General features: G+C 39.1%; 1 protein-coding gene across 1 annotated transcript; it reads right to left on the reverse strand.

Moving 5' to 3' along the window:
• Positions 1-6: 6 nt before the first annotated feature.
• Positions 7-12,880, reverse strand: LOC121920647 (ephrin-A5-like). The gene is made up of 4 exons (XM_042447780.1): positions 12,877-12,880; positions 11,001-11,069; positions 10,526-10,606; positions 7-688 (listed from the first exon to the last, which is right to left on the reverse strand). The coding sequence occupies exons 1-4, from the start codon at positions 12,878-12,880 to the stop codon at positions 567-569; spliced, it is 276 nt and encodes a 91-aa protein (XP_042303714.1). The 3' UTR covers positions 7-566.
• Between the last annotated feature and the right edge of the window lie 565 nt (positions 12,881-13,445).

A 13,445-nucleotide genomic window follows, 5' to 3' on the forward strand; every position in this document is an offset into this window, starting at 1 on the left:
AGGAAATGGTGTTATGCTATATCTATTCTTAATATCATCCCTCCAGTCCTGACATGGTGGCACAGTGCCTTGCACGATCATCTTACAGTGCTGAACAAGAAGGAATAAATATTGTACTGAAGAGAGTAAAGGGGGGGAAAAAACTCCTCTTGGTTTCCCAAACAATATCCTTATCCTCCAACTGCCTGCATCTGCTATTATTCTTCCTTCTCCACATACAGATGGCCCAGCGAGCTAAAGGAGGCAGTATCGTAAGAGGCTGCAGAGGAAAGTAAGAATCACTAGTGTCAATATTGAAATTTGGCATTTTCATTTGGAGTCCTTTTATTTTAGAAGGGATCAAGGAAGGCTGGGGAAAGACTGGGTGCAGGAAGAGGGCTAGTTAGGCCTCTCTAATTTTTGTTCATAGTTCAGGCTGCAGAGGAAGAAGGGGAGGAGACTGGGGGAAGGAAACAAACCAACATCTGCAAAACCAGTTTAAAGTCCCATTCTTAGGATGAGCAGATAAGTGGATTTTTGATTTTCCAAAATCCTGGTGTTGTCTGTAACAGCATGTAGAGTATGTGCTATAACGTCAAAAGCATTGCCAGGAGGAATAGTAGAGTTGCCAAAAGCCAACTGGATATCCTTGGTGTATGTGCTGCATTCTCCCCACGGGATGGCTCAGCTGATTCATGTACAGTGTCATCTGTTCAAACAGAAAACATATATTCTAATGAAATTTTGCCTCTTTAATAACTCCTCAGAGAATGCTACAAGTACATTTCAGCACCTTCTGTAACACAGACAAACAAATTTTGTGCTGTTGTGGCTTTTAAAGATGAAATAGCTCATTGTTTAGCGCAGGGCTTCGAGGCTGCATTGGATCCTCTAAACATACCAGTGGCTGCCCTCTGATGCTGCTATGCTGAATTTCACCATAGTGGTTGCAGCGAAAAGCTACTCTTTGCTTTTAAATTTGGCAGCACAGCAGTCACTAACAGCAGCAGCAAAATAGGCACATTCTGTAACTACTAGATCTGCTGGGAGAACATTTTTGCTTTAAACTGCATGTTTCCCCTGCCCCTTGTGATTAAGGGTGGGGGGGGTCTAGATTTTTAAACCTGCTGTGCTGCTAATATTTGGCAACCCAGTGGTGGTTTCAATGACAACAGAGGGGACATGAAGGAGAACAAACCCAGTATGGAGCATATGTTGCCCACTTCTGATTTTAAATATATGTGTTTTCCCAAAGTGTACATTCTTTTTCTTTTAAAGAAATCCTATCAAAGGGAATAGAAACAAACAACTATTAGGTCAAATACTGGGCAAAGGTTCAAAAGCAAGTTCTTCACACATCCTATAGTTCAACTGTGGTATTCATTTTAAAAAGGAGGTAGGAATGGCTACTGATCTGGCTGGTTTTAAATGGGAAGTATGCTATTTCATGGAACAAAGCTTACCAAAGGATGACTAACAAGTATGTTGCCTCCAGGATCAGAGGAAGTATACCTTCTTATTATCAGTTTCTGGGGAACAAGTGCAAGCTGATGCTTTGATCTTTGCAAAATCCAAATAGGAATCTGGCTGGGCATTGTGGGAATAATATGCTGGACAGGTAGGTAATTGGCCTAACCCAATTATTAATATTGCTTAGAACAACTAAGCTCTGTGACTTTCCCCTGAGTTACCAATGGTTCACCTACATTAAAGAAGAGAATGCATGCAGAGTCATTAAAACATGCTGAGGGAAGCCTGCAAGAGCAGCTGACTATCTGGGTAACTCCACAAACTCTGAATTGTCATCACATTGGAATAGTTCAGATAACACTAGAGAAAGCAGACATGAGTCACAGCTCAAAGGTGTTGGACAAACAACAAAGGCTCTAACTCACTGGACAGAGCATGTGTTTTACATTATGAAAATTCTAAATCAAATCCTTGGGATCTCAAAGTAAGGCTGGGAAAATCTCCTGTCTGAAATCCTGGGAACCTGGCGGCAGCCAGTGTTGACCACGGTTGGGCAACCTTTAAAGGGCTGGGTCTCAGTATTTTCATTTCAGACAGCTCTACCCTTCCTGCTAAACTGAGAAGTGGATAGAATTTAACATCTACTTTGGCGGAATGGAAACAAAACACAAAACAAGATATGCAGTGGTGGCACACCTGAGATTTAAGGAGAATCACTTGGGCTTAATTTCTATCTGTACATTTTAAAATGTCTTTTACCAGTGATTTTTTTTTACTAGTGTCCCTATTAGTCTGTTGCAGCATAAAGAGATATAAAAAAATCCGGTAGCAACTTTGAGACCGAGAAAAGGGAATGTATAGCATAAACTTTTATAGATTTCAGTTCACTACATGAGATATTTTACCAGGTTACTCTAGGGGCTGCAAACCCATCTCTCCATCAGACAATACTCAGCCAGATAAACCAATGGGCTGGTTCAGTATAAGGAAGCGTCTTGTGACTACTTGCACTGGACTTACCAAACAGAGAAGTGTTCATTCAGAAAGAACTAAAAACATGAAAACAACATTTGGCTGAGTGTTGGGTTTTGTTTTGTTTTTTAAATTAAGATTAAGGATTTGTGAAACTAATTTTTCTGAACCCAGTATGTATGAGCAAATGTATACCATACTATTTATTTAAAACTTTTAAATATTTTTCTTTATTTGGTCTACAATGCCACAGCAGTGTAAAATGTATTAAATCACATCATAAAACAAGACCTAAAACTCTTAAAATTTATTAAGAACATGTCCAATTAAAATGTCTGGGTAAACAAAAACATTTAGCCTATCATCAGAAAAGTCTTTATGGAAGAAATAACATAGTGGTGTACAACAGCTGAGAAAGCTCTTTCTTTTGTTTCAATATATCCCACTTTTGATACAGGCACACACAAAAAAAGAGTCATGGCAGAAGATCTTAACTCATGGGCCAATACATTTTTCAGGTATTTGGGCTTCAAGATAAGTACTGGAATTTGGTCCAGAGATAAATAGGCAGTCAGTAAATTCATTTAAAACTGGTCTAAAATGCATAAACCTGGCCTTACCAGCCAAAATTGTGATAACAGTCTATCTAGGGCAGCTCCAAATATAATGCATTGTAGTAATCCAATCAATATTATTATGCATTAAAATATGCATTATTGTCTGAGTATCCATGTCCAGAAATGATTGCAGCTGAACCAGCCAAAAATCACAGATGGGACAGGGATGGGATTGCTCTTGCATCTTTATCCCATCCATGACAGCAATCTCATGAAAGCCTTTCAAAACATAGAGCAGATCCTGTCATTATCCTGTCATTGAAGTGGCATTGCATTAATACGAACTTGTGTTAACGCAAAATGCTGAGCAATGCCACTTCAATAATGGAACAATGACTGGATCAGCGTGATATCATTTGAAAGGCTTTCGCGCAATCACTGTCACACTCACTTGTGCTTTCCAGACAGATAATGTCTGGATAAGGACAATGTCATTTGAAAATCCTTCTTGCAATTGCACGGGAGGGACAGGACAATGATGTCCTGTCCCCCATGTGATAATCTCCACTGTCCTACTGAGGCCATTTGGGCCTCTATAGTATTGCAACTGGCACCACTTGTTTCAGGGCAAGTGAAAAAAAATTATGCCATGTTTCTTTGCACCCCCGAAAAGGCTTTTTCAGTGCCAAAACCAGTCCTGCAACTCAACTGAAATGGTTCTAGATAGCAGTGCTCTGGAGATGGAGTTGTGGAATCAGAAGCAACTTTGGGTGGAGTCAAGAGTAAGTAGAAATATACAACTCTGACTCTGGCTTAAAAAAAGCCAAACCAAAAAACCCTTTCAATATTAAATGCCTAGTTTGTTCTGTATTTACTTTCATAGGAATTTAGTAAAGTTTTCTGGTTCAGAAATTTTGATAAAAATATATATTTTATGTTCTGTCAACTAAAGTAGTCTGATAATTCATGGGGTGATGATGAATGCTCTATGCAATGGATTTACTACAGTAAATTTCATATTGCTAATTAATATATAAACTTGCTGTTTATGATGGAGTCAGAGTCAGAGAGAAAAATAAATGAGCTGGAGATTTGGTGTACCAGCTCTATAGCCTTGCTAGATAGTCAAAGAGAGTGGATTTCCTGACGATAGACCACTTTGAAATGATTCAGACCACATCCTTTTGTAAGAAAACAAAAATAATCTCTTGGACATTTTCAATCAATCATCCCAGCTCAATGCAATTTGGCAAAATGGATGAAGGTTTAGAACATTTGAAATGAAAGCATTTGAAAGCATTATATTAAAACATATTCATACTGGTCAATAAATTGCTACAGTTTTAAAACTACTACTGAGCTCAAACTGGATGTTATGTTGTTGAAAACAGATTTAATTATCTTGATCAAATTACATGCTTGTATGGTGCAGAGATTACATTTTACAGTTAGTATCTACAATGGAAAATGTTTTAGAAACCAAGGAAAACTTTTGTCACCGTTATTTTTCCTATATCTTTCTCCATGTTAATTAATTATTTTTGGTTTTTGGGTAGATTGCTCCTAATGGAAAAACAATCGAGACCAAGATGAACAACAGGATGAACAAAATATTCTGCTCCTCTTTTGAACTCCCCTTACTGATGTCTCAGGAAATGCAAATACAATTGCAGCACATACTAGACATTGCAACTGTTATCAAATACACACAAAAGATACTGAATCAGGTATCAATTGATTTGAGACATTGGAATTGTTTTTCTGGTATCAATGCCAGCTATTTTTTTTTTCATATGAAATATGTCAATACACCTCTTTCTGAATCTGGGAAAATATTTTTTAAAAGTTTCTGAATCAGTGAACTGTTTATGAACAGGTCCATTAATTTTATAAGGACATATCATATAATAGTTTAGTCAGTTGAATTAATATAGCATATTTATTCATTTCTTCATTCATAGTATTACCATATTGCTTTTCCAAAATTATTCAAGGAAGTGCACAAACAATGAAGAAAATAAATCAGCAATCAGATTTAAAAAAAAAAAAAGGGGGGGGACACTTAAAAACAGCAATAATAATCATGGCAACAGTTCAAAAACACAAGCTAAAATGTTTACTTTGACATCTTCTGTGAGTCATAATTCCAGAGTGGATTCCAAAGTATCAGAATGATACCGGGGGGAGGGGGGACACTTTTCCACAACTAAGAAAGAAGGCTTTCTGCAAGTTCATGGAGATGGTACCAAAAGAGCTTTGCTTGCATATCTTAGTAGCCAGGTACATTTATACTGAAACATATTGTCCTTCTGATGACTGGATGCAAAGTTATTTAATGTTAAAAGCAACATTAAACAACTTAAACTTAACCAGGAGAAGATTTAGCAATCTGCAGATTTTTCACTTTTGAGATGAGGTGATCTTGATACCATGTATCAGTTGGTAGCCTGGCATCTTTTCGCATCAATTAACGCTTCAGGGCACTATTCAAGAGTACACCCACATACATCATCTTACAATAGTCAAATCATGAAGCAACCAAGGCATTGATGTTGTTGTTCTGTGCCTTTAAGTTGTTTCTGATTTACAAAGACCCTAAGGCAACCCTATCATGGGATTTTCTGGGGCAATGAATGTGTAAATTAAGGTCACCCAAGGGCTCCCATGGCCAAGTGGAGAATCAAACCTGAGCTATAGAGTTGTAGTTCAAACCACAACACCACACAAGCTCTCAAGACGTGCACACCTCTTACCAGATCAAACTAACTCAGAAGTACTGACTAACGGTACTTCTGTACTGTTTGTATTTATTTTCAGCTTCTTCAAGCCCATCAAGCCTTCTGCTGAGCTCAGGCATCACTCAGGGGCCTTGAAGTTAGGTAACAGAGAGCAACAGACCTGAGTGTCATCAACATAGTGAAGGTATCTCACTCCAAAACTCCAGATCACCTCTTCCATCAGGTTTTCTAATTTCATAGCCCAATTACTACCACCGGGCTCCAAAAAACATGCTGCTAGCAATGTGAGCCTTACAAGGCAGTAGGTATGCACTTCTCAGAAATAAAATAAAATAAAAAGGTCCCATGGAACAGTACCTTTTAAAAGGAAAGGAAGGAGACTTCCCAACTAATTTGGTAACAAAAGAGCCTCTACAGAGGGGTGGCTCAACGCCACCCCTTTGAGGCCCAGATGGAGGCCGCAGCAAACAGACGTTGCAGCCTCCAGAAGAACAAAAAAGAACCCACTTCCCGGAGGGTTCTTTTGCATCATGGAAGGGGTGCCACAGGTGCGCTTGTGTGCCATGATGATGCCTCTTCCGGCCAGTGCCATTTGGGCGCTGTGCCCCACAGACATCATCACAGTATGTGCTGTGTGGACAGGCAAGCACCATGATAGCAGTGGGGTGGTGGAACTAGGGCTCGGACTATGTGAATTCTCCGTCCAGGTTCAGTCCTAGTACATGGTCAGGCCAGCACAAAGTGGTGGTCTGTACTGCCTCAAAAGTCTACAGTTCAAGATAGTGGTGATAATAGTGGGGAAAATAAATGTCCCAGCAGGCATGGCCAAGCTTTGAAATAGAACTAAATATATACTTTAGGATCTAAAATATATATTTTAGGCATGGTTGTCAATAACATCAATAAAAGGTAAGAATTACTAAGAAAATAATAAATCTTTTTTTTAACAAGTCTTGATTACTGCTAAGAGGTAAATATGAATGTATTAAACCCAAAGGGTGCTCAACAATGGCTCCTTTTCATCCTGGAGAAAAGTGACCAGTGGGGTCCCACAGGGCTCTGTCCTGGGCCCAGTGCTATTCAACATCTTTATCAATGACCTGGATGACAGAATTGGAAGCATACTTATGAAATTTGCAGATGATACCAAATTAGGGGGAATAGCTAATACCCCGGAGGACAGGATCAAGATTCAAAATGACCTGAATAGACTAGAAAGCTGGGCCAAAGCTAACAAAATGAAATTCAACACGGAGAAATGTAAGGTATTGCACTTAGGGCAGAAAAATAAAATGCACAGATATAGGATGGGTGACACCTGGCTGAATGAAACTACGTGTGAAAGGGATCTAGGAGTCCAAGTAGACCACAAGTTGAACATGAGTGAACAGTGTGATGCAGCAGCTAAAAAGGCCAATGCTATTTTAGGCTGCATCAATAGAAGTATAGTGTCTAGATCAAGAGAAGTAATAGTGCCACTGTATTCTGCTCTGGTCAGGCCCCACCTAGAATATTGTGTCCAGTTCTGGGCGCCACAATTCAGAAAGGACATTGAGAAACTGGAGCGTGTCCAAAGGAGGGCGACAAAAATGGTGAAAGGTCTGGAAACCATGCCCTATGAGGAACGACTTAGGGAGCTGGGGATGTTTAGCCTGGAGAAAAGAAGGTTAAGAGGTGATATGATCGCCCTGTTTAAATATTTGAAGGGATGTCATATTGAAGAGGGAGCAAGCTTGTTTTCTGCTGCTCCAGAGAACAGGACCCGGAACAATGGATGCAAGCTGCAGGAAAAGAGATTCCACCTGAACATTAGGAGGAACTTCCTGACAGTTAGGGCTGTTCGACAATGGAATGCACTCCCTCGGAGGGTGATAGAGTCTCCTTCCTTGGAGGTCTTTAAACAGAGGCTGGATGGCCATCTGTCAGGGATGCTTTGATTTGGATTTCCTGCATGGCAGGGGGTTGGACTGGATGGCCCTAGTGGTCTCTTCCAACTCTATGATTCTATGATTCTATGATTCTGTCCCAATCACTACCATTACACGGTATTGAGTATACCTGGAGGACCTGAGTTTGGGAATTATTACTATAGAGTCTTTCAAAAAGGTAAATTCTCACGTAAATGTTGTAGAAATAAAAACATGTATAAGTAAAAATCTGTTTCCTTGTGAAGTTTCTTGCCTCCCAAGTATTAATATTCCTTCTAGGTTTTGATTTTGTACAAAAATGTACATAACCCTAATTGGGCTCCTAATTATTAAGCATTAAATACCTTAAAGGCACCAAATCCCATCTGATATTAGAAGCTAAGTATGCAGTCAGCCCTGGATGGGAGATTGCCAATGAATACTAGGTGCTGTGGGCTATATTTCAGAAAAAGGACTTTGCAAAACCTTTCTGAGTATTCCCTGCCTAATAAAACTCTATGCAATTCACATGGTCACCATAAATCGTCAGGTGAGTTGAAGGTGCATGCATGCACACACATACACAAAATGAGTAAGTATGTGATGCGTTCTCAACTGGAGGTTGTGATTGTAAGAGCCTTTCACTGACTTTTTAAAATTATGGCCGTTCTAAACAACAACAACAACAACAACAACAACAAACAACACCCCAGATTTTATTTATTTATTTATTTATTTATATCCATATCCATATATATATATGTGATTTTTTTGATATTTGATGTTTTTAATCTGTTTTTTCTTTTCCATATGGTAATTTTATCTATTCCTCTTTTAAATGTTATTATCTTAGAATGTACGCCTTGGGCAGGCTTTTATTTACTCCTAATTTTACCGACTTTGTACAGCGCTGTGTATAATTACAGCGCTATAGAAATAAAATTTAATAATAATAATAATAATAATCCCACTCTTTTCCCAGGACTGGGACTCTGATATTACACAGTTACCCAAATTCTGGTAACATCCAAATTAGACTACTGCTTCAGTGGCATCCCAGAGATGTGGGACTGCTAACAAAGAATTAAAAGTGTAGAAGGAAATATTTTCTGCCCTAGAGGCATACATAAAAATACAAACACTAGATGGCATTTGTTGGACATTGCTATAATCTAAGTAAAAAATAATGTCCCCAGACATTTTATGAAATCAGATTTGTATTAAAAATTCAATTGGCATTTTCACTATAAAACATTGGTGGGGGGCGGGGGCGGGGAAGGAAACCCAGGTTTTCACCAATTAGAAAGATCATTTGAAGTAACATAAAAAGTAAATCTTTTTACAGAAAAACTTGAAAAAATAACTGTGTTTGAAAATAATAATTTGTATAGCATGTTTCCTTTTTCAGTCAGTTGGCAATGTGTTCTTCTGAATTGTTCATTACACATTACGACACATACGTATTTTAACAAACACAATCCAGCTAAAATGATGCATTTAAATATCAATGCATTTAATAATTAGAGTTATGTATGCTCTCAAACTTACTGATTTTAACAAAGATCTAAGAAGTTTTACTTACAGGGTTTCACCCTAAATTTGCAAAGAATAACTTCTAAATGTGAGAAAGCATTTGAACTGAACCGGCAGTTCTTTTCAAATGCACAGATTACTAATGAGCCTGAACAGTCATATATATATGTAGTTAGACATATTTACTTAGGTATTTAAAAGGATCTGCATGAATATAAAATTATGTATGGTGTGGAAAAAGTACATAGGGAGAAAATGTTTCCTTTTTTCTCATACTAGAATCCATGTTCATCCACTGAAGTTAATAATGGAAGATGCAGGACAGACCATGGGAAGCATTCCTTCGTGCAACACAAAGTTAAACTGTGGCATTCAAAGCCACATGAATATAGTTATGATTGCTAACTTAAAAGGGGCTTGGAATTCAATGAAGGATGTGAACATCAATGGCTACATAGCCAGGATAGTTACACTTCACTTCTAGAATCAGAGGCATTAAGACTCTCTTATCAATTGCTTGGGAGGGAAGATGGAGGGTGCAGGTGTCTTCACATTCTGCATATGGCTTCCCACAGGCAACTGAGTGAACACTATATAAGTAGAATTTTGGACCAGAAAGTTCTCTGGTCTTGTCCAACATGGCTCATCTCACATTCCATGTTTTGTTATCCAAAGTAATTTTTCAATATATTAGTTCACATGCACAAAAGGACAGATAATAACTAACCAAAAAGAAAGAAAGAAAGAAAGAAAGAAAGAAAGAAAGAAAGAAAGACAGACAAACAGACAGACAGACAGACAGACAGACATTGTCCCCATTTTAAAGTTGACAGTAATTTTGATAGTGAAATCTTTGCAAAAGCAGCAAAGTGAGCAGAATTTTGTAATACCAATGGAAAAACTGTATTTAGGAAAAGACCTGTTGTTTGTTGTTGGCAGTACAGCCACAAGTTTAGATGTTTTTAAATGAACACAGCAAACATGTAAATGAATGATATTTAGATTATATATACACATACACATTTTCTTACTTAAGCAATTACCTCCTGAATAGATACTGTGTTGCGGCAACTTACTATAAAAATGGGGTGGATATGGGGACAGAATAATACTAAATTTTTAATTTTGGGATGTCATGTTTGAGTAAATAAGCTGTCATGGAAAAAGCATACTTTGCTTCACATCTGTTACAGGAGAATATTAGCACTAGCAAATGAGATATATCATAAGCAATATTAGCACTGCAAGAAATGAGCAAAAGCAGAGTCATTTTACCATGCAAATCATGCAGAGAAAAAGAGGGAAAGAGAAGCAAAGCATCAGAGGGATAGAGGCATTTGTTAAAAAGAGATTCTCTAAGCATACTAACCTGCTGGTTCTAATGAATTTTCTACTTTGTCGTTAACATCGAAAACACGATCATGAACACCTATAGTTTTCATACAGTTGTCTATAACAAAAATAGAGATAACAGCCAAATATGTTAGTGAGAACACCCTTAAATTCCCCATTTTCCTTGTTTTTGTTGAACTATCTGATTTCTACTTCTATTATATGTATGTATTTATATCTTAGCTGTGGCATGCCTCCAAATGCCACAACAATTGTCTTTTTGCACAATGGAATAAGAAACAACAAGTTAGCAACTGGTATGTACTTAAAATAAGAAAAAAAGCTTTGTGAAAAAATGATAAAAGATATGGTGAAATCAACAAAAAATGCCGCTATACAGAACAGATATCACACAGGATTTAAGAGTAAAAAGAAGTTGTACTGCTGTTTACCAGACCAAACAAAGCATGCGCTATAAAGCCACCCTCTAAAGCAAGAGCTAAAGAACTTACTTGCAGGCCGAACAAAGACTTTCAGCTTTAGACAGGACCGCCTTCCATTATTATCAGGAATTGCTGATGCTGTTGAAGAGAAATGGAGAAGGGGTAGGAGAGGACACACAGTTAATATTTGTCATACAAACATCATGTCCAGCATTCTTCTTTTCCTAAAGTCACACTTCCCTAGCACACACATAAAACAAGAATGTAAATGATATGGGCCATTTGAATACCAAACAAACTGTTATGATCATTTCCCTGCTCTTTCTTCACAAGGTAGGAAATAATGGTACAAAAACAAAACAGGATGAGGTGAGAAAGCCACAAAATTAGCCCAATAATTCTTAGATCCACCAACATGCTTTTCTAAATAAGAAAAACAGAGTATCTACAATCACAATCCTATCCTGATGTGCAAACCGGAATAGAGGTGGGCCAATGTATACAACTAATCTAACATGAAAGGCATGTTTTAAATTCAGTTGTGTAAAGGTTATACTACAAATGAGGAAGTCAGATCAAGAAATGCTTTAAATTCAGTTGTGTAAAAGTAATCCCACAAATGAGGAAACCAGATTAAGAAAATCAAAGGTGTTAAATGGGTTATTGACCTAATGAATCCTGGAGTTCCCACACTGCAGGACATGGAAACATGGAGCATAGTGAAAGTGCTTGCTTACATGATTTGGACTCACAAGGTCCATAATGCTATCCATCTATCTCTGATTCAGTATAAGAGTACATATGCAGGGATAGCTGTGTTGACTGTTGTCTGGAATTCAGGATACCACATTTTAGCTGCAAGAGGGAAATCCTAAAGCAGGAGCAGAGGGACTGGGACTTAACTCTTTGAGGCTTTCACCTCTCACAAAGGCAAATCTTTTTTTTAAAAAATGTGACTGCATTTGGCAAGTTGTACCTAAACAGCATTTGGCAAGTTTTATCTAAACAACATCTAAAAGTTTACCAACTGCAACAACACGGAGAGTTCTCCAGAAATTCAGTGTTCTCTAGGTATCCAGAAATGTTCCCTTTTGTTAAAAGTGCTGTTTGTTTTTTAAATCATCTGAAGAACTGTAATTCACACTTTACTATCCTATCACTTGCCAGAAAAGGAAGATTTCAGAGTAAAACTCAAAGATCTATGAAGTGTATGTATGAATTTAACATGCCTTTCATTCTCTAAATGCAACTATGGGGATGCAAGGAGAATCCTCCTCTCCGAGAATAATTAATAACAGCATACTTAGGAGCAATTTCTTCAGGATTGTAGCATAGAGGAAAGCATTTAAAAACGAAACAAAACAAAACAAAACTTCTTTGCAAGTTCTGACTTTACCTGCTGTGGGTTATTTAAATAACAAAAGCCAGTCATTCATATATGCATTTAATATTTTTTTTTAGTTTGTTTCTGAGATTATAGTTATGGCAACGGGCAAGGCTGGAAAATAAGTTTTTGCTCTAAGCCAATCTATATCCAAGGCCCGAAATGCACAGGAACCAGCCAAATAAGGCAGCTTCCGGCCGCTTTGGAGGCATGATTCCAAGGATGTGCTAAGGGGGAAGGGGAGAATCCAGACCTTTAAGAAGCTGAAATAATCTGGCCCTTCCAGGGACCAGTTTGGGACTGTGGTGGTGGCCCACTTTGGAAGTGGGCTGTGTGGTTGGTGTGGTCCTGGTATGATTGTGGCTGGAGTGGCCTCTGGCCACTTCTTCTGAGCTATCTGTTCTGGGCCAAAGTCAATGGCAAGAAAGATTTTTTGTATATTAGTTTACTTTATTTCCTAGAGCCATGATGGTGAACCTATGGCATGTATGCCATGGGTGGCATGTGACACTATTTCACCAGACACAGGTGAGGGAGGAGGAGGAACAGGTACACACTTACCCATTCCTCCCCCTCCCTGCCATTTCCTGGCCACCAGCTGTCTCTCCAAGAAAGCCGGAAGCCTGAAAATGGCACTGGGGAGGAGAACCCAGAGGCCTGTGCCTCTGGCTCTTCCCCTAGCCTTCTCCTGGCCTTCAATTGCCTCTCCCAGATACCTGGAGGCCAGGAAAAAGGCTGGGGAAGGAGGAGTAACCAGCGCATGCCAGTTGCTCCTCCCTAGAGACATTTTCCGGCCTCTAACTGTCTCCAGAGAGACAGCTGGGGGCAGGGAAAGGTCCATGGGGGGAGGACACAGCGCATGCCACCTCCTCCTTCCTCCCCTGGGCCTTTGCCCAAACTCGGGTGCCCCATCTAGGGACACCTGAGTTTGGGAAAGGTCCAGGGGAAGGAGGGCACAGCGCGTGCTGCCTCCCCTTTCCTCCCACAGGCCCTGCCTGACTCCCAGCTGTCTCTCTGAGACAGCTGGAATCTGGGGCAGGGCAGGAGGAGGAGGAGGAGGAGCAAGGGTGCATGCCCATTGCCCCCCCCCCCTGAACCTTTCCTAGCTTCTAGCTATCTCTCAGAGACAG

This window comes from Sceloporus undulatus, chromosome 2, assembly GCF_019175285.1.
Source record: "Sceloporus undulatus isolate JIND9_A2432 ecotype Alabama chromosome 2, SceUnd_v1.1, whole genome shotgun sequence".
Lineage (NCBI taxonomy): Eukaryota > Metazoa > Chordata > Lepidosauria > Squamata > Phrynosomatidae > Sceloporus > Sceloporus undulatus.

What these genes read in the sequence shown, in the direction of transcription:
- LOC121920647 (XM_042447780.1), bottom strand. An exon ending in AGTCTTTGTTCGGCCTGCAA is followed by an intron (nt 10,607 to 11,000) that starts GTAAGTTCTTTA and finishes TTTTTGTTATAG; the next exon opens with ACAACTGTATGAAAACTATA. An exon ending in AAATTCATTAGAACCAGCAG is followed by an intron (nt 689 to 10,525) that starts GTTAGTATGCTT and finishes CTGTTTGAACAG; the next exon opens with ATGACACTGTACATGAATCA.